General features: G+C 48.3%; 1 protein-coding gene across 1 annotated transcript; it reads left to right on the top strand.

The window, feature by feature from the left end:
- The first annotated feature begins 2,012 nt into the window (after positions 1 to 2,012).
- On the top strand, positions 2,013 to 15,090 carry MYDGF (myeloid derived growth factor). The gene is made up of 6 exons (XM_019744049.2): positions 2,013 to 2,230; positions 3,186 to 3,236; positions 9,925 to 9,986; positions 11,657 to 11,738; positions 13,108 to 13,180; positions 14,510 to 15,090. The coding sequence occupies exons 1-6, from the start codon at positions 2,054 to 2,056 to the stop codon at positions 14,587 to 14,589; spliced, it is 525 nt and encodes a 174-aa protein (XP_019599608.1). The 5' UTR covers positions 2,013 to 2,053; the 3' UTR covers positions 14,590 to 15,090.
- The last annotated feature ends 4,110 nt before the right edge of the window (positions 15,091 to 19,200 follow it).

Here is a 19,200-nt window from a genome sequence, read left to right as displayed (position 1 = left end):
TTCTCTAATGCCCCTTGCCCAGCTTCCCCTAATGTTAACATCGTATGGTACAAGCCAGATTATTGAAGTCAGGAAATTAACATCAATACAATCCTATTATCTACCTATGCAGACCTTGTTTGGATTTCAGCGTTTCTTCCTATAATGTCATTTTTTTTCTGGTACATGATTGTTATAGACTAAATATTTCTGTCCCCCCAAATTCATGCTGAAACCTACCCCCCAATGTAATGGTATTAGGAGGTGGGGTCTTTGGGAGATAATTAGGTCATGAGAGTAAAGCCCCATGAATGGGATCAGTGCCCTTATAAAAGAGACCCCTCACCTCTTCCACCACGTGAGGACACAGGCAGAAGAAAGCAGTCTATGAACCAGGAAGTGGGCTTTCAACAGCCAGAGCCTTGCTCTTGTACTTCCCAGCCTCCAGAAATGTCAGAAGTACACCTGTGTTATTGAAGCCCCCCAGTCTATGGTACTTTTTTCTTTTAAACAAATTTTTATTTCAATAGCTACCTCACACTATATAAAAATTACTAGTAGATTAAGATCTAAATTTTTTAAAAACAATGTAATAGACATTTCACCCCTCATAAAGTGATATCCCCCCTCCTCCAATCTACTACCCCTCTGACATCGTATATAGCTGTTACAGTTCCGCTGACTATTCCTTATGCTGTACTCCATATACTGTGACCATATATATATACATATACATATCATATATATAATTATATAATTATAGTTGACGGTCATTATTATTCAGCTTCAGCTTCAGATGTACAGCGCAGTGGTCAGGCATCTACACCGTCCATGAAGTGGTCTCACTAATAAGACAAGTGCACATCTGACACCCTACAAAATCTTTACAACATTATTGATTATATTCCCCAAACTGTCTTTCATATCCCTGTGGCAATATTTTGAATACCAATTTGTACTTTCTAATCCCCTCACCTTCCCCCTCATTCCCACCCCCTCCCAACCAGCAACCATCAGTTTTCCTATACATCTCTGAGACTATTTCTGTTTCGTTTGCTCGTTTATTCAGTTCTTTAGATTCCACGTATAAGTGAGATCATATGGTATTTGTCTTTCTCTGTCTGACTTATTTCACGTAGCATAATGTTCTCTAGAGCCATCCATATCGTTGCAAACGGTAAGATTTCATTCTTTTTGGCTGAGTAATACTCCATTGTATAAACGTACCACAGTTTCTTAATCCAGTTTTCCACCGATGGGCATTTCGGTTGTTTCCATGTCTTAGCCATTATGGTACTTGTGTTATAGCAGCTGGAACTAAGACAAGGATTCCATCCAGGACCCCATGTTGCGTTTAGTTGTTTTGGTCTCCTTATTCTGTGATGGTTCCTCAGCTTTTGTCTTTCATTATATTTTTAAAGAGTACTGCCACCTATCTTACAAAACGTCCCTCAACCTGAGTTTGTCTGATGTTTGCTTATAATTAGATCGAGGTCGAGCACTTTGGGCAAAAATTCTACAGAGTTGCCACCGATAAGGTGTGTCCTCAGTGCATTCTGTGGGCAGTTCCATGATGTCGCAGTATCACTTTTGGTGACATTAACTTTGATCAGTGAGCTAGGATGGTGTCTCCATTGTAAAATTACTCTTTTACGCTTTGTAATTAATAAGTATCTTCGGGAAAATACTTTGAAACTATGCAAATATCCTGTTTCTCATCATACTTTTTCCACCACCAATTTTTAGCATCCCATCCATGGATCTTGGCTGCAACAATTATGAGGTGTTTGCCCAATGGTCATCTTCCATTTCGCTCCTACCGTCTATATTTATAATTTGAATTTTAGTGATGACCTTTACCCTCATTCCTTATACATTCACTAATTGGAACAGCTGAAGGGTCAGTAACATAGCGAAACCCCGCCTCCAAGTTGGAGTCCCGAGCTGCGGGGACGGAGGGGCGGGGCGCCAGGTCACGTGACCACGGTGACGCCGACGTGGCCTCCGGCGGACGCTTCACGTGTCTCTCGCTGCGCCCCGCCCACCGCCCCTGCTCGGCAGACCTGATCCCAAGATGGCGGCGCCCAGCGGAAGGAGGAACAGCAGCGGCGCCGCGAGCTTATGGCCCGTTCTGCTCTTGGCAGCCGTGGCTCTGAGGCCGGCGAAGGCAGTGTCCGAGCCCACGACGGTCGCTTTTGACGTGCGACCGGGCGGCGTCGTGCACTCCTTTACCCAGAGCGTGGGCCCGGGGGTAGGTGCCACTGCTGAGCCGGAGGCTTGAGCGAAGTGCCCGCGGGGACGGGGCCTGGAGAGGGGGTGCAAACTTGGGGGCTGGAGACTTTGAGGGGGCTAGGTCACTAGCCTCAGTCCCTGTCTCTCACATGCCCAGCGTGCCCAAGCAGCCCTATTCCCCAGACCCAGGTGAGTCCCCGACCAGTGGAGGGCAGAGCGGACACAGGTGGAGAGTGGGCATTGGAGCCTGAAGGGGTAGGTGCCGCCAGGCCCGGTAGAAGATCAGTCCCGCTGCAGGTCCGACTAGGGAGGAAATGGACAGACGTTGCTCTTCCATTGCACAAGGTCCCCCATCTTTTTCATTGAAGTGTGAGGCCAGGTTCTCTTTACCTGAGGCAGCGGGCCTGGGTCTAGTCCTGTCTTGTCTCCAGCTTGTTAGAGAAGTCGCTGCCTCTCCCGTCCTCTTTTGTGTCGAACAACCATATCTATAGTACCTATTTGTTGCTACTTCCGTACAGCTTGGAATTGCGCTAAATGCTTTATAAGTTAGACCCATTTTGCAGATCAGTAAACAGGCTTAGAAAGATTTGCACCTGTCCAAGGCCCACAGCAGACCAGAGATGGGCCCCCACCTGTCTTTGCTTCCGGAGTGGGCCTCCAGGTGTCCCAAAGTCTGGGCTCCTAGAGGGAGGGGTAGGTGCTAGAGGGGGTGTGACCCCCTTCCTGTTCTTCATCCCCTAGAAGCCACTTGGGTTGTTTGACCAGACCTAGGAGCTCACTAGTAGGGAGGCAGGCAGGGGAATTCCACGTCTGCAGACACTGGCAAACCTGCAGGGCTGGTTCTATCTCCTTCCCCTTAGCGCAGATGCTCACAAGTCTTGATTCTGGATCTCAGAAGAAAGCCCTGAGACCTTGCACCTTAAGCACGAAAGATTACTTCCTACCAAGCCTTTTTTTTCTCTTCCATTTTCTAGGACAAATATACTTGTGTGTTCACTTATGCTTCTCAAGGAGGGACCAATGAGGTGAGTTGTACAAAATTCCATGTAATTTAGTGTGACAATGTCTGTTTTGTCTTACTGAGATACTCTCCAGGGCCGGTGGGGTTGGGTCATGCATGTGTTAACTTACACGCATTGAACTATTCTTGCTTAACCAATAAAAGCGAGAGTGCTCAAGTTAAATAGTGACCGTAGATTCCACTCATCATTCCACAGAGTGAACAAATGTCTGGACAGAAGAAGGGACGTGAGATGTGACTGCCATTCCTGTGAGCCTCTATTAAGAGTTTCATATTTGTTTTCTGTGCTGCCTAACAAATCTCCACAAACTTAGCAGTTTAAACCAACACCCATTTATTATCTTAGTTCTGGAGTCCTGGTGGTTCAGGTGGATGCTTCATAAGCTATCATAAAATCAAGGTGTGAGCCAGGCTGGGCTCTCAGCTTCCAGGCTCAGTCAGTTTGTTAGCGGAATTCAGTTCTTTGCAGTGTAGGGCTGAGTTCCCCATATCCTTGCTTTTTCTCTAGCTGGCGGCAGAAGAGGAAGTAAGATTCCAAGCACAAGAATGGCATATGTAGCAAGGAGTGCAAGTCGCCACTAGAGGATGAGAATGGCCTCTGCTGGCAGCAAGGAAATGGGGCTTCAGTCCTTTTACCACAAAGAACTGATTTGGCCACCACCACTTGAGTTGGAAGGAGACCCCAAGCTCCAGTAGGAACACCTCGATTTTGCTTGTGAGACATCAAAGGACCCAGTCCCACCACGCCAGACTTTTTTTTTCTTCCATCCACCCCAACCTCCTTCCCCTTTGGTAATCATCAGCTTGTTCTACATATATTAGTCTGTTTCTGTTTTGTATATTCATTTGTTTTTTTAGATTCCACATATAAGTGAAATCATGCAGTATTCATCTTTCTCTGTCTGATTTATTTCACTTAGCGTAATATACTCCATCCATATTGTTGTAAATGGCAAGATTTCATTCTTTTTTAGCGCTGAGTAATATTCCATTGTATACATATATGTACCACATCTTCTTTATCCATTCATTTATGGATGGACACCTAGGTAGCTTCTTGACTATTACTAGTAGTGCTGCATTGAACGTAAGGGTGCACCTATCGTTTTGAATTAGTGTTTTTGTTTTCTTTGGATAAATACCCAGAAGGGCAATTGCTGAATTGTATGACGGCTCTGTTTTTAATTTTTTGAGGCCCTTCCATAGTGGCTATACCAATTTACAATTCTGCCAACAGTGCATGAGGGTTCCCTTTTCTCCTCATCCTCACCAGCACCAGTTATTTGTTGATTAATTGATGATAGCCATTCTGACAGGAGTGAGGTGAGATCTCATTGTGGTTTTGATTTGCATTTCCCTGATGATTAGTGATGTGGAGCATCTTTTCATATGTCTGTGGGTCACCTGTATGTCCTCTTTGGAGAAATGTCTATTCAGGTCCTCTGCCCATTTTTTGATCGGATTGCTTGTCTTTTTTTTTTTTTAAGAGTTCTTTATAGATTTTGGATATTAACCCCTTATCAAATGTATCATTGGCAAATGTGTTCTATTCAGTAGATTCTTTTGTCTTATCGTTTCCTTCACTGTGCAAAACTTTTTAGTTTGGTGCAGTCCCATTTGTTTATTTTTTCTTTTGTTTCCCTTGCCAGAGGAGACATAGCCAAAAAGATACTGCTAAGAGCAATGTCAGAGAGTTTACTGCCAGTGTTTTCTTCTAGGAGTTTTCTGGTTTCGTGTCTAACACTTAAGTCTTTCATCCATTTTGCGTTTATTTTATTTTTGTATATGTGTAAGAAAGTGGTCCAATTTCTTTTTTTTTTTTTTTTTGCATGTATCTGTCCAGTTTTCCCAACACCACTTATTGAAGAAATTGTCTGTACTCCATTGTACATCCTTCCCTCCTTTGTCACAGATTAGTTGACCATATGAGCGAGGATTTATTTCTGGGCTCTCTATTCTGTTTTATTGATCTCTACCGTGTTTCCCCGAAAATGAGACCTAGCTGGACCATCAGCTCTAATGTGTCCTTTGGACCAAAAATGTGGAGTATTAAAGTCCCCAACTATTACTGAATTACTGTTAGTTTCTGCCTTTATGTTCATTAATATTTGGTTTGTACATTTCAGTGCTCCGATGTTGGATACATAGACATTTACAATTTTTATATCCTGTTCTTGGATTGACCCCTTTAAAATTATGTAATGTCCTTCTTTGTCTCTTTTTACAGCTTCTGTTTTGAAATCTATTTTGTCTGACATAAGTATTGCTACTCCAGCTTTCTTTTTGTTTCTATTTGCATAGAATATCATTTTCCATCCCTTTACTTTCAGTCTGTGTGTGTCTTTTGATCTAAAGTGAGTCTTGTAAGCAGCATGTAGATGGGACTTGTTTTCATCCATTCTTTCATCCTATTTTTTTTTTTTTTTTAAGATTTTATTGGGGAAGGGGAACAGGACTTTATTGGGGAACAATGTGTACTTTCAGGACTTTTTTCCTTTCAATCTTAGTTGTGGAGGGTGCCGTTCAGCTTCAAGTTGTTGTCCTTTCAATCGTAGTTGTGGAGGGCGCAGCTCAGCTCCAGGTCCAGTTGCCATTGCTAGTTGCAGGGGGCACAGCCCACCATACCTTGCAGGAGTCGAACCGGCAACCTTGGTGTTGAGAGGATGCACTCCAACCAACTGAGCCATCCGGGAGCTCAGCGGCAGCTCAGCTCAAGGTGCCGTGTTCAATCTTAGTTGCAGGGGCGCTGCCCACCATCCCTTGCGGGACTCAAGGAATTGAACCGTCAACCTTGTGGTTGAGAGGATGCACTCCAACCAACTGAGCCATCCGGGAGGCAGCTCAGCTAAAGGTGTCGTGTTCAATCTTAGTTGCAGGGGGCGGAGCCCACCATCCCTTGCGGGACTTGAGGAGTTGAACCGGCAACCTTGTGGTTGAGAGCCCACTGGCCCGTGTGGGAATCGAACCGGCAGCCTTTGGAGTTAGGAGCATGGAGCTTTAACCGCCTGAGCCACTGGGCCGGCCCCATGCTATGTTTTTTGACTGGAGGATTTAGTCAGTTTAAAGTAATTATTGAGAGATATGTCCTTATTGCCATTTAGTTAATTGTTTTTGGTTGTTTTTATTGTTCTTCTCTGTTCCTTTCTTCCTTTCTTGATCTCTTTCTTTTTAACTTCCTGGTTTTCTTTAGTGTTTTCATTGGGTTCCTTTTTCTTTATGTTTTTGTGTGTATTTTTTGTATGGTTTTAGTTTACAGTTACTATGGGGTTCATATATATCCATTTATATCTATAGCAGTTTATATTAAGCTGATAACCATTTAAGTTCAGTCTCATTCTGAAAGCACTACATTTTTACTCCCTCCTCTACTCTTTATGTTTTTGATGTCATGTTTTATGTATCTCCTGACTATTTACTATAGTTATAGCTAATTATGCTTCTATTGTCTTTTAACCTTCATATTAGCTTTTTAAGTGGTTGATTCACTGTGATTATTGTATATTTGCCTTTACCAGTGAGTTTTTTTTCTTTCTTATATTTTCCTATTTCTGGTCATGGCCTTTTCTGCATAAAGAAGACCCTTTAACGTTTCTTGTAAGGCCTGTTTAGTGGTGGTGTGTTCCTTTAGTTTTTGCTCTCTGGGAAACTCTTTACCTCTCCTTCAGTTCTGAATGATAAAGTTGCCAGGTACAGTATTCTTGGTTGTATCTGTATTCCTTTCTTTCAGCACTTAAATATTTCCTGCTTCTCCTTTCTGGACTGTAAAATTGCTTCTGAGAAATAAGTTCATAGACTTACAGGGTTTCTCCTGGATGTGACTTCTTGTTTCCTTCTTGTTGCCTTCAAGATTGTCTCTTTATCCTTCACTTTTCCCATTTTAATTACAATATGTCTCATTGTGGGTCTCTTTGAGTTCATCTTGTTTGGAACTCATTGTACTTTTTGGACCTGGATGTCTGTTTTCTTCCCCAGATTAGGAAAGTTTTCAGCCTTTATTTCTTCCAATACTTTTTTTGCTTCTTTCTCTCTCTCCTCCTTCTGTAATCCCTGTAATGCAAATGTTAGGGGGCTTTATGTTATCCCAGAGATCTCTTATACTGTCCTCATTTTCTTTAATTCTTTTTTCATTTTGCTGTTCTGATTGTGTAATTTTTAGTATTATGTCTTCCAGGTCACTAATCTGTTTTTGTGTATTAAGTAATTTGTTGTGGATTCCTTCTAATGTGTTCTTCACTTCAGTTACTATATTTTCATCTCTGATTGGTTCTTTGTTATTAATTTTCTATCTCTTTGTTGAAGTGCTCTCTGAGTTCCTCTTTTCTACTCTCAAGTTTGTTGTGCATCCTTATGACTCTTTCTTTGAATTCTTTTTTTAAAAAATTACTATTATTATTGGGGAATATTGGGGAACAGTGTGTCTTTCCAGGATGTCAAGTCATTGTTTTTCTAATCTAGTTGTGGAGGGTGTGGCTCAATGGCCTATGTGGGAATCCAGCCAGCAGCCTTGTTGTTAAGAGCTCGCTTTCCAACCAACTGAGCCATCCGGCTGCCCCTTCTTTGAATTCTTTTGCAGGAAAATTACGTATCTCCGTTTTATTAGGGTTTTTCTTCTTGTTCCTTCATTTGAGGCATATTCTGTCTCCCCATTTTGTTTTACTTTCTAGGTTTTTTGTTCCTGTGAGTTGGATGGAATAGCTGTCTCTCCCAGTCTTGAAAGAGTGGACTCTGTAGTGTGTGTCGAGTAGTTTTGGCAGGCCGGTTGTCGTTGGGGTGAATGTATGCAGTGCCTGGTGTGTTGCCTGGCCTGGAGGAGCGGATTCCCCTTGGGCAGCCTGGTGTGGCCAGGGCTGCTCGGTGCATGCTTGGCGTTTCCTGTTGCTCTGATTGTCTGAGAGCGGGGTGTGAGTGGAGCTGCTGTGTGCTTGCATCTCAACGCCCTACTAGCTCTGCTGTTTCTCCTCGTGGGGCAGCCTTGTGTGTGCATCAGCTGCACACTGTTAGTTCTGCACCTCCTCCAGGCGGGGCAGACCCACACACCCAGCAGTGCCCACCCACTCCACTCAATCCTGCATGAGGGTACCTCAACATTTTGCTAACTCTGCACTTTCTTTGGGCAGGGAAGCCCCATGTGAGCACACAGTAGCACTTCATTATCTCTGCACTTTCTCTAGACAGGGTAGCCCTGCAGGCGGGGACCGCAGTGTTTTGCTCGCTTCACACTTCCCTGGCCGGGGAGCACACCCAGCCCAGTGGGTGCATGAAGCAGCACCCTGCTATACCCGCTGGGTCATTCTCCAGGTGGAGGGCCCCTTGTATACACGCTTTGGTGCCTTTGTGTTTCTGCCGGATCTAGCTCCAGGCGGGGTGGCTGGGGGCGCTGCAGTGCCCTGCAGGTGGGCCAGAGAACCTGGACGGAGCTCCTGCCTGCATCCACATGCAGGGGAAACATAAACAGTGGCGCTCACGGGCTCCTCCAGTCCTGGGTTTCTCAACTCCCAGAGAGCTCTCTTGGTTCCCAACCTTCTCTGAGCTGTTCCTCTCCTGATTATGCAGAAGCTGTTCAGTTGGCTCACAGTTGTCTCTGAGGAGGGAGTGCTCTAAATATAGGTGTACATTCGAGGTGTTCTTCGGAGGCGCGAGCTTCCATCTCGGACCCGCCTTCTGAATTATACATTTAGAAAGGGTGAATTGTACAGTATGTAAACTAGTAATTGGTTCCCACATTTGTGCTCCAGGCAAAAAGCATCTAAGTGACCATTTCCTACTATTATAATTAATGAAAAATTGCCCTTGTTCCCATTAATGAAAAAGCTGTGTCATTAAGCCAGGAGTACCAGTAATCGGAGTCCGTCATTACTCCTGGGAGGGGCCTATAGACTCATTTTACTACTAGTAAACCATGAAAGTGTCTTAGGCAACCCAAAGGCAACAGTAGGTTTTCCATTTCCATGTGGCCAGGTTTTTGGAGGCCATGGGTATTAGAATATACTGGCAGTGGTGTTTGGGAACCAGGCTAACATTTTCATTTTTAAAATTTTAATTTTTAAAAAGCTAACACATTCACATCATCCAAAAAGAAAAACACGTAAAACATTGACAGTGCCTTTTACTTGTCCAGTCCCCACCCACATCCTACAGGTAACCACGATGATTGAAATCTTGTGTCTTTTCCCAGGACTTTATGCTTACGCAAGCAGGCATGAATATATTGTCTTCCCTTCTTTTTTTTTTTGTTTTTATTTTTCTTAATAGACTGTTTTAGAGTAGTCTTAGGTTCACAGCAAAACTGAGCAGAAGGCACAGAAGTTTTGTTACAGCCCCCTGCCAGCTGCCCCCATAGTCAGCAGCTCTGACCATGCACTCTGGTGGGACATTTGTTATAATCGATGAAATGACATTGACACATCATTGTCACCCCAAGTTCATAGTAGACGTTACAGTTCACTCTTGGTGTTGTGCATTCTGTGGGTTTGGTCAAATGTGTAACACGTTATGACGTGTGGTCACAATTGTAGTGTTACACAGAGTAGTTTCACTGCCCCTGAGCAGAGTGGGGGCACCTGGGGGCCAGGCTGTAGCCAGAAGGCCCAGGAAAGGTTCACTCTGCAGAACTGGAAATAAACCTGAAGCTCTCCGTGCAAGCACGGCCCGTGCGTGGCCCGGACTGAGCCCTGTCTTTCTCCTCTCCCCAGAAGTGGCAGATGAGTCTGGGGACCAGTGAAGACCACCAGCACTTCACCTGCACCATCTGGAGGTGAGCTGTGGGTCCCAGCAGTGGGGTCTCCTGAGAAGAGGTGCCCTGGCTCAGGCTGCTGGGGGCAAGTGCACTGCTGCTCCGGGCAGCAGGGACAGTGGGGCAGACAGACTGACAGGGTCCTGCACCCCTGGAGGGGTGCACCGAGGGGGTGCCATACCGTTGGGAGTTGGCAGGGGCGGGAGGGCTCCTTAGGGAAGCACACTGACCCTGAGGCCAGGAGGAGGTCGGGGGCTGGTGGAGTACAGTCCAGGGAGAGTGGTCCGACTCCCCAGATGCTCCCCTTTCATTGTCACCCTCAGTCACATTCATGGTTCATGGGCTCAGTCTCCCTGCCATGGGCTCATTCCTTGTCCACCCTTCTCGTAAGCCCACTGTTGGCGCCCCGCTTGATGAGGGAGTGGTGAGCCGGGGAAGGGGTGAAGGACGGGGAGTGCGCGGCCCTGGGTGGGGAGGAGGCGGACGGGACTGCATGGAATCGTGTCCCTCGGCACCTCAGCCTGGAATGCGTCACCACAAGCAGAAGCGATTCCAAAAGCATTTATTATGTACCTGACAGAAGTCCGAGCTATGGCTCTGCCCTCAGGACGGGGGTGCACAGGGGACAGACCAACAAATGGGACACAATGAGAGTGGTGACATTAATTAAAGGACATGGCACATTTTAGGCATACCTGTAGGTGTCGTCCCACAGTCTCCTGCTCGGTGCTTTACAAACAGCCGCTGTTTACTAAGTGCTGTTGGGGAGATTTTTGCCTGTTCTGCCGGACTGCCCCGGGGCCCAGGATCCTAGCGTGCTCACCAGGCTGTGCCCTGTCTGTGCCCTGCCCCTGGCCTCAGAGGGAAGCATCACAGAGGCAAGGAGCCGGGGGAGCCCTCATTCTGGGGAAGGCCCATTATGGGGCTGCATTCCTCCTGCAGATCGCTGCCTCTCAAGGGGCATGTGAGCAGCAGCCCGCCAGTGGGCACAGAGCTAGGCCACACAGGCGCAAGGACTTGCTCAGCCGCAGACACCTGCTGACCATGGGGCTTCAGCCTGAATGGGCCTGGCCTCCAGATTTCAGACATGGACCGCCCCTCCTTCTGCACGGACTTAGAGAATGTGGGAGGTTCCCTGGACACCACCATCCCACCTCCTTCCTCCCTGACCTCGCTGCTGCCTTCTCTACTCCCACCCCCATAACTGTCTGCTTTCCACACGTGGCCAGATGGAGCTCTTCACACTGCAGGCATCATTGTCCCCTTGCTGTCACAGTCCTCCCTTCTCGGCTTTCTCTCTGCTCTGGCCACGCTGACCTCGGGTTTGCCCGACTTGCACCCTCTGAGGGACCTTCGCAGCCATCATTTCCTCTGCCCTGGACAGCCCTCCCCCTCTCCTTCCTGGTTAATTCCTGTATTTCTCACCCTCCAAAATGTTGCTGTGGCCCCCATTGCAATACCTGGGATGTCATTGACACCTGATAAAAAGGATTCAGTGAACTAACGTGAGGGTCCCGGTCCTACTGGGCAAACAGGCTTCCCAGTAAACAAGCCCGAAGAACATCCTGACAAAGAGGAAAGAGGGGCCCTGTACATCCTTCCCAGAATCAGCAACCCTTGGATACAGTTTCCACCTTGATGAGCTGGGACCCGCAGCCCTGGGCTGACCCCTTGCCCATCTTTCTCTGCAGGCCCCAGGGCAAGTCCTACCTGTATTTCACACAGTTCAAGGCGGAGGTGCGGGGTGCCGAGATCGAGTACGGCATGGCCTATGTGAGTATCGGCTGCGCACAGTGGGGTGGCTGCCCAAGTCTCCCACCATGGGCAGTGCCTTTCAGCCCCTTGGGGGGACAGGCAAGACGAGGAGAGGGACACCGAGCCGTTGGAGGGAGATTTTGTAATGTAGAAGAACACGGGACACTGTGCAGACCCCCGGCCTGGAGGCGCAGGGGCAGAGGGAGTGGTGGCACCTGGAGAGGGACCCTGCTGACCCTAGAGGCGGGGTGGGTAGGCGGGGCAGGACATGGACACCCTGGCGTCCCTTTCCTACCACCTGCCAGTCTTCTGCTGGCGCCCCCTGCTGGAAAAGCCAACAGGAAGCTAGAGGGCAGGATGGCCTGGATGCTGAGCCCTGGGACAAGAATGGGGACAACAAGGGTGGCAGTGCCTCTAGAGGGGCAGGCGCTGTGGCTCACTGGTGTGCTGGTGTGTATGTGGGGGCTCACGGCCTTTGGCTCCAGGGACATGAGGCTCATGGCCTGAGCAGCGCCTCCTCACGCGCTCCTCACCCCTGGGGCCTGCTCCAGAGGCCGGCCACACCGCAGAGCCTGTCCTGTTCCTGGACTGGGGGCAGCAAGGTTGAAAAACACTTGTATCGGTCCAGGTTCAACCAAGCAGCAGAATGAGGAGGCGATGGGCATCAGGAGACTTAGTGCCAGGAATTGGTTTCTGCCATGGGGCACTGGCCAAGCAGGTCTGGAGTCCAGGCCAGGCTGGCAGGAAGGGCTGGCACTTGAGCATGGCAGCTGCTGCTGTCCCTAGGTGTGATTTCGTCTTCCTCAGGGAAGCCTCAGCTGTGCCCTGAGGGCATTCCCCGGTCATGGAGGTAAATGCCCGTGCAGTCAGCTCAGGACGGACTTCTGTCACACGTACAGAATGGATACCTTCACAGCAGCACCTGGTGGGCAGTGGATGACAGAACTGCGCTGTCGTCCTGGGCGTGGCTGCCCCAGGGTGACAAGTCAGACACACTGTCACGCCATTGAACTAATTACTCCCCAGCATCCCTTCTTACTTTAAAATTATTCATTTAGCTGATTTGAGAGACATACAATTCTGATTTTTAAAAAGTACATTCAAGCGATTGTTGTACTTGTCTCATTGCCGTAAATTAACTAAAGAGAGAAAAAATGAATTAAGTGCCTTCTTCCCAGGATTTGGAGTGAAGGCATGAAGTTTTAAGCAGGTTGACAGTCTCTTGAGTGGATTAAGCAGCCACTTCTCCTGGATCCCTCTTGTGTGTGCTCAGAAGTGTCACCTGGCTCTTTAGTCAAAACACGAGGCTCTAGTCTGTGCCTCTCGGAAAAGCAATCCAAATCGTGTCCTTTGCTGATTAGGAGAGTTTCCACTTTTTCCCTTTCAGTCTAAAGCTGCGTTTGAGAGAGAGAGTGACGTTCCCCTGAAAAACGAGGAATTTGAAGTGACCAAAACAGCAGGTGCGTAACAATGGATTCAGGACACGGAACCCAGGTACTCAGGGAAGGTGGGTGAGAGGTGACAACAGAGCGCCATCAGGGCCGAGTGGTGAGAGGGTACTGCCCAGGGCACCTCCTGACTAGCCCAGCTGGCTGCCCAGGTGTCCACAAGCTGTTCTGTTAAGGGCCCCATAGTAAATACTTTCAGTTTTGTGGGGCAGGCAGCCTCTGTTGAAACTGCTTCACCTGCCCCCATAGGACAAAGGCCACGCCACGAGTCAGTGAACAGGTATGGCCGCGTTCTAAGAAAACTATGAATGTGGAAATGTGAATTTCATATCACTTGCTCATATCACAATACCATTTTTCTTTAGATTTTTGTTAAAGCTGTTTTAAAATATGAAAAGCACATTTTCGCCCACGGGCAGCAGGCCACTGTGCCAATCCCCACTAAAGAGCTGAGAGCATGAGAACTTTTCCCTGTGCTCCGTGAAAGGTGGGAGGGCAGTGACCTTCACACCACCTGGCTATCCTGGGCTCTGTGACCAGGAACAGAGCGTGGTGGAGGAGGTGGGGGTTACCTCCTGAGGTCCCAGGAGCCCCTGCTCTGAGCCTCGTTCAGCCACGACAGGCAGATGCTACACAGAAAGGGGTTGGGAGCCCTAGAGTTGGGGCTTGGCATGCCAGAGCAAGAGGGCACAAACAAGTGGGCAGGATAGTGGGACAAGTCAGGGAGAAGCCCTGAGGGCCCTGGCTTCAGGGGAGAGAGGAGAGGAGGGAACCCATGTGGCTGTGGAAGGGAGGGGGCTACAAAGGGGTGGCCTGGATCTGGAAGGAGCCCTACCTGCAGGTCCTCTAAGGACCACTCAGAATCGAGGTCAAGGACAGAGGAATTTGGGTTACGGGCACACCCTGAGCTCCAGGGCACACAGTAGAAGGTGCACAGGGAATCGGTATGGCTAGGGGTGCAGGGTGGGGGTGAAGGGGTACAGAGCCCCTGACGCTGCTGTAAAAGCATTGTATGGGCCTCGAACCAATTTGCCAGTGTGAGCAGGTGATGCAGCCCGGGCCCAACCCCCATCCAGTCTCAACATGGCAAAAATTACCCCGTTTTTCCTACCTTGAACTTTCCTGCAGCCTCCCAGTTCCCTCAGGGCAGGCCCACCAATCTCTCTACCTTTCTTCTGTCCTTCACCTGTAAGACTTTCAGGGCAGTGATCCTTTCCATGTGCAGCTCTCTTTGGGGACTGCTTTCCTGCCCTGCCAGGCCCCACTAGGCCCCACCTTGGCCCAGGACCCGGAGTGTTTGTGGAGTGGTGAGGGCCCTGCCATGTGTTTCTTCTTTTGCAGTATCGCATAGGCCCGGAGCATTCAAGGCCGAGCTGTCCAAGCTGGTGATAGTCGCCAAAGCATCTCACAGTGAGCTGTGACCAGCACCTCCATGGAGGGCGGCTTTCCCTCTGAGGGGGCTGAGCCCCGTGAGGGCCAGCGCTTATAGGCTTTCTAGGGGGACTGTTGGTTTTCTGCTCAGGCTGATACTGCCCTGCTCGGAGGGGTTTGCAGGGCGGCTGAGGCTCTGGGACAGAGTCTGGAGGGCCAGGAGGTTGAGGTTGTGCTGGACCATTTCCCCAGCCCCCCAGCACCCCTGGCCCCACTCCCCTCTCGCTGTTCTGAACAGAGTGTGGGTCTGAACCCCGCAGCTTGTTGTAACCAGGAAAGGCATCGGCATGAGGTGGGGGTACAGCTTTTCTGAAGCCATCACCTCCCCGTGGGATCAGATCAGGCTCCGGCTGCTCTGGGGAACAGTGGTCCTGCTGTCTGTGCCCACACTGACTGTTTTCTTACAATTTTACCCAGGGGACACCTTTCAGACTAACTGGGAAAAAATGAAATGTTCTTTTGTATTTAAATAAATAAGAGTTAAAAAGCAATTGTATAGACTGGGTGTCTGGCACTGGTGTCCACCTGGCTGGGTGTGAGGAGCCAGGGGCCATTCGACGGCAGGAGGCTGGCTGTTCCCACTTCCCTTCCCTGTTGGCAACAGGTGGGCTGTGTCCCCCAGGACACATGGAATCTCTGGACCCAAGTTTTCCTCAGGTACAAAAGCAGCAGGTCCAGGGGAGGGCGACTGTTAGCCTGCTCTGAGGACCCTTCCCTGAACATGCAGGGCAGACCCCGCCGCCCCCAGCAGGTCACAGAGGCCGTCCTGGTAGAGTGAGTGCTCCAGGGCAGACCTGTTCTCTGATCAGACTGGTGATTTTGCTGTTTTTTAAAGCGGGATTGCAGCACCCTGATTTTTTTTAAAAAACACCTGCAGGAAAACATAAATAAATGAAACCCAAAAACGTCCCCACCACTCATAGGGGCCCTGGTCTCCCAGCAGTGGGGAGCCTGACCCCGGCTTGACCGTGAGTCTGACCTCTGACCCTGTCTTTGTGAGCAAACAAGGGGAAAAGAAATGGTGTGGCTCTTGCCTTCTGTCCACAGGCTGTGAAGTGGGTCCTCGCTCATCAGATCAGTGCAGGCCTCTCTGTACCTTTCACTCACCTTGTGCCAACCTGAGGACTCGGGCACTGCTGGGCCCCCCTTGCCAGAGCAGCAGTGGGCCAAGGGCGTTAGGGTTCCTGCCCAAAGTTGCCCACCTGTGGGAAGCGGAGCGAGGCTCCAATCTGTCCAGTTTCAGACTGGCATGTGAGTGTGAAGAATAACAGTTCTCAGAACAAACAACAATTGAAAAGGGACCTCGGGCCCTGGCAATGACTTTCAAGCACACACATTCTGCCCCCTCGCGAGAGAAGTTCTGAAGGATCTACGTGAACAAGGAGGGTCACTTGACCAAGAACGGCCAGGCTTCAAGGTCACAAGGTGAGCACAGCCATCTGCAGATTGCAACAGGGCCCAAGAGACAATCACCCAGGGTGTCCTGCTAAACCAGGCAGTTGGACACTGAGCCCTGAGGTGTCGGCCAAGGGAAGGGGACTTTTCCATGCTCAGCCCAGAGTCACCACTTCCAAATCCCTGGGTATCAGCAAGGATGCAGAGCAGGGGGTGTGATGCACGGGACACAGAAGGGCATCTCTGGACACACACAAGTTCCCCTTGTCCCCATGTGACATGTATGTGCGTCTTTGTGGAGCTCTCAGGTTCTTTCAAGAACAAAGCCACCCTGGCCCAGGACCTTCTGTCATGAGGAAGAGCTGAAGTAAACCCTCATTTGGGTGTGCAGCCACTCCGTTAGCCTCATCCCAGCGCCCAGTACAGCAGAAATCGATGCTGTCAGCAAGGGCCACAGATGTGTGACATTCGCCTCCAGCCTTGATTTAAAAGGTGAAAACTGATCGGACTTCCAGTCAGGATGGCGGGTAGGTAAATGCTGTCCTCACCTCCTCCCACGGCCACATCAAAATTACCACTAAATTACATAACCACCTCCTTTGAGAACCATCTGAAGGCTAGCTGAATAGAAGTCCTACAACTAAGGACAGAAGGAAGAAGCCATATTGAGAGCGGTAGGAGGGGCAGAGATGTGGAGCAGGCTGGTCCTATGCCCATCTGTGATGGTGAAGAATCGGGAGGGATATCATGGCTATGGAGGTCCCCCCTGAGGAGTGAGGGGTCCCAGCCCCACACCAGGCTCTCATGCCAGGAAGAGGAGTCCCCATCACATCTGGCTGTGAAAACCAGTAGGGATTGTGTCCAGTAGAGACTGAGGCACCGCTCTTACAGGGCCCGTGCACAGAATCACTCCCTCACAAACTCACTCACTGAGCCCCAGAGCAGGGGCAGCAGTTCAAAAAGCACCAGGGACATGCAAGGAGCAACTAAATTGACAAACTTCAGGGCAAGGGCTGGAGGGGCAGGAACTGGGGCAACTCTCCAGGGACAGAAGTCCTGGCAGAAGCCATTGCTCCTTTGTTGAGCTCCCACACACCCACCCAGCTGGCAGGCACTAAATCCGAGCTCTCCTTTAACCTGGCCAACAGCCTCTGCCCCGCCCTGGTGATTCTCTGAGACCCCACCCCACCGAATTCACTTACCCAACCCAGGCCGCTTCCAGCAGCTTCTCCACATAAGCAGCCTGCCTTGGCTCACACTGCAGACTTCCACCCAAATCCACAAACCTCACATGAGTGGTGGCTGTCCTAGGATTGTGGGGAGACTTCTCAAAGTTCCACAAATCCCACACAAGTGGCAGCTGCCCTTGACTCACACTACAGACTCTCAAAGGTCCACAAACCCCAAACAAGCAGTGGCCGGCCTCAGCGTGCATTATAGCTCTTGCCAAGTGGCTCTAAGCCCAGCACAAGCAGTGACTGGTGGCAACTTGAATTTTAACTCCTATCAGGTGGCACCAAGCCTACTACAGGAGGGCACACAACCCACACAGCAGACACCCCTGGTGCACTTGCTTCAGGTGACCAAGGAGACTGTGCCAGTCTGCCCACAGGACACCTCCTATGTAAGGCCACTCTGTCTAGAATGGGAGACAGCATATCTACCTCAGACATTGAAACAAACACAGGGAAGCAGCCATAATGAGGAGACATGTCCAAAATGAAAGAACAGGACAAACTGAAAAACAAAATACCATGTTTCCCCGAAAATAAGACCTAACCAGAAAATAAGCCGTAGCATGATTTTTCAGGATGCTCGTAATATAAAATAAGCCCTAATGCGTCTTCTGGAGCAAAAATTAATATAAGACTCGGTCTTATTTACGGGGAAATACAGTTGGGCTTATTTTATATTACAAGCATCCTGAAAAATCATGCTAGGGCTTATTTTCCAGTTAGGTCTTATTTTTGGAGAAACATGGTAAATGAAATGGAAACAAGCAATTTACCAGATACAGGGTTCAAAACATTGGTTATAAGGATGCTCAATGAACTTAGCGGAAGAATAGGTGAGATCAGTGAGATCTTCGACAGAGATAAAAAACATTAAAAGGGATTGAAAACGAGCCAGTCACAACTGAAGAATACAATAACCGAAATGAAGAATACACTAGAGGGAATGAACACCAGATTAGATGAAGCAGAAGACTGAATGAGCAGTCGGGAAGAAAAAGCAGGAAATTCCCTAATCGGAACAGAAAAGGAAAACAGAATTTTAAAAATTGAGGATAGTTTAAGGGACCTCTTAAACAACATTAAGTGTATCAATATTCACATCAGAGGGGTCTCAGAAGAAGAGGGGGAGCAAGGGATTGAAAACCTATTTGAAGAAGTAATGATGGAAAACTTCCTGAACCTGGTGAAGGAAATAGACAAGTCCAGGAGCACAGAGTCCCAAGCAAGATGAACCCATAGAAGCACCTCATGGCCCACACCAAGACACGTCATAATTAAAATGCCAAAGGCTAAAGACAAAGAGGATCTTTACAGCAGCAAGAGAAAAGCAGTTAGTTACCTACAAGGGAGGCCCCATAAGACTGGCAGCTGATTTCTCAACAGAAACTTTGCAGGCCAGAAGGGAGTGGCAGGAAATATTCAAAGTGATGAAAAGTAAGGACCTACAACCAAGATTACCCAGCAAGACTATCATTTAGAATCGAAGGACAGATCAAGAGCTTCCTAGACAAGAAAAAGCTAAAGGAGTTCACCACCAAACCAGTAGTATTAGAAGTGTTAAAGGGTCTTGTTTAAGTAGAAAAGATAAAAAATAAGAGTAAGAAAATACAGGAAAGAAAAAAATCTCACTGACAAAAGCAACGAGTAAAATCAGTGGATCAACCAAAGTTACAAAGATTAAAAGACAAAAGTATGAAGATTAGATATAATTATAACAAATTAAAGGTCCCACATAAGCATACACACACACACACAAATATGCCAAAAATGCCAAAACAGAGGGGGTTGATTAAAAACGGTAGTGATTTTAGAATGTGTTCAAACTTAAGTAACCATCAACTTAAAATAGACTGCTATAAACATAGCTTGGTATATATAAAGCACATGGTAACCACAAACCAATAATCTACAAGAAATAAAGGAATTCAAACCACACTATAGAAAGTCATCAAAATTCAAGACAGCAAAAGA

This window comes from Rhinolophus sinicus, linkage group LG07 (genome assembly GCF_036562045.2).
Source record: "Rhinolophus sinicus isolate RSC01 linkage group LG07, ASM3656204v1, whole genome shotgun sequence".
NCBI classification, from domain to species: Eukaryota; Metazoa; Chordata; class Mammalia; order Chiroptera; family Rhinolophidae; genus Rhinolophus; species Rhinolophus sinicus.
This window is presented reverse-complemented; position numbering and strand designations above follow the sequence as displayed.

Excerpts from the sequence above, each read along its gene's own strand:
- MYDGF (XM_019744049.2), top strand. The coding sequence starts at position 2,054 with ATGGCGGCGCCCAGCGGAAGGAGGAACAGCAGCGGCGCCGCGAGCTTA. Across the intron at positions 3,237-9,924 it reads CTCAAGGAGGGACCAATGAG|AAGTGGCAGATGAGTCTGGG; the intron begins GTGAGTTGTACA and ends TCCTCTCCCCAG. Across the intron at positions 13,181-14,509 it reads TGAAGTGACCAAAACAGCAG|TATCGCATAGGCCCGGAGCA; the intron begins GTGCGTAACAAT and ends CTTCTTTTGCAG.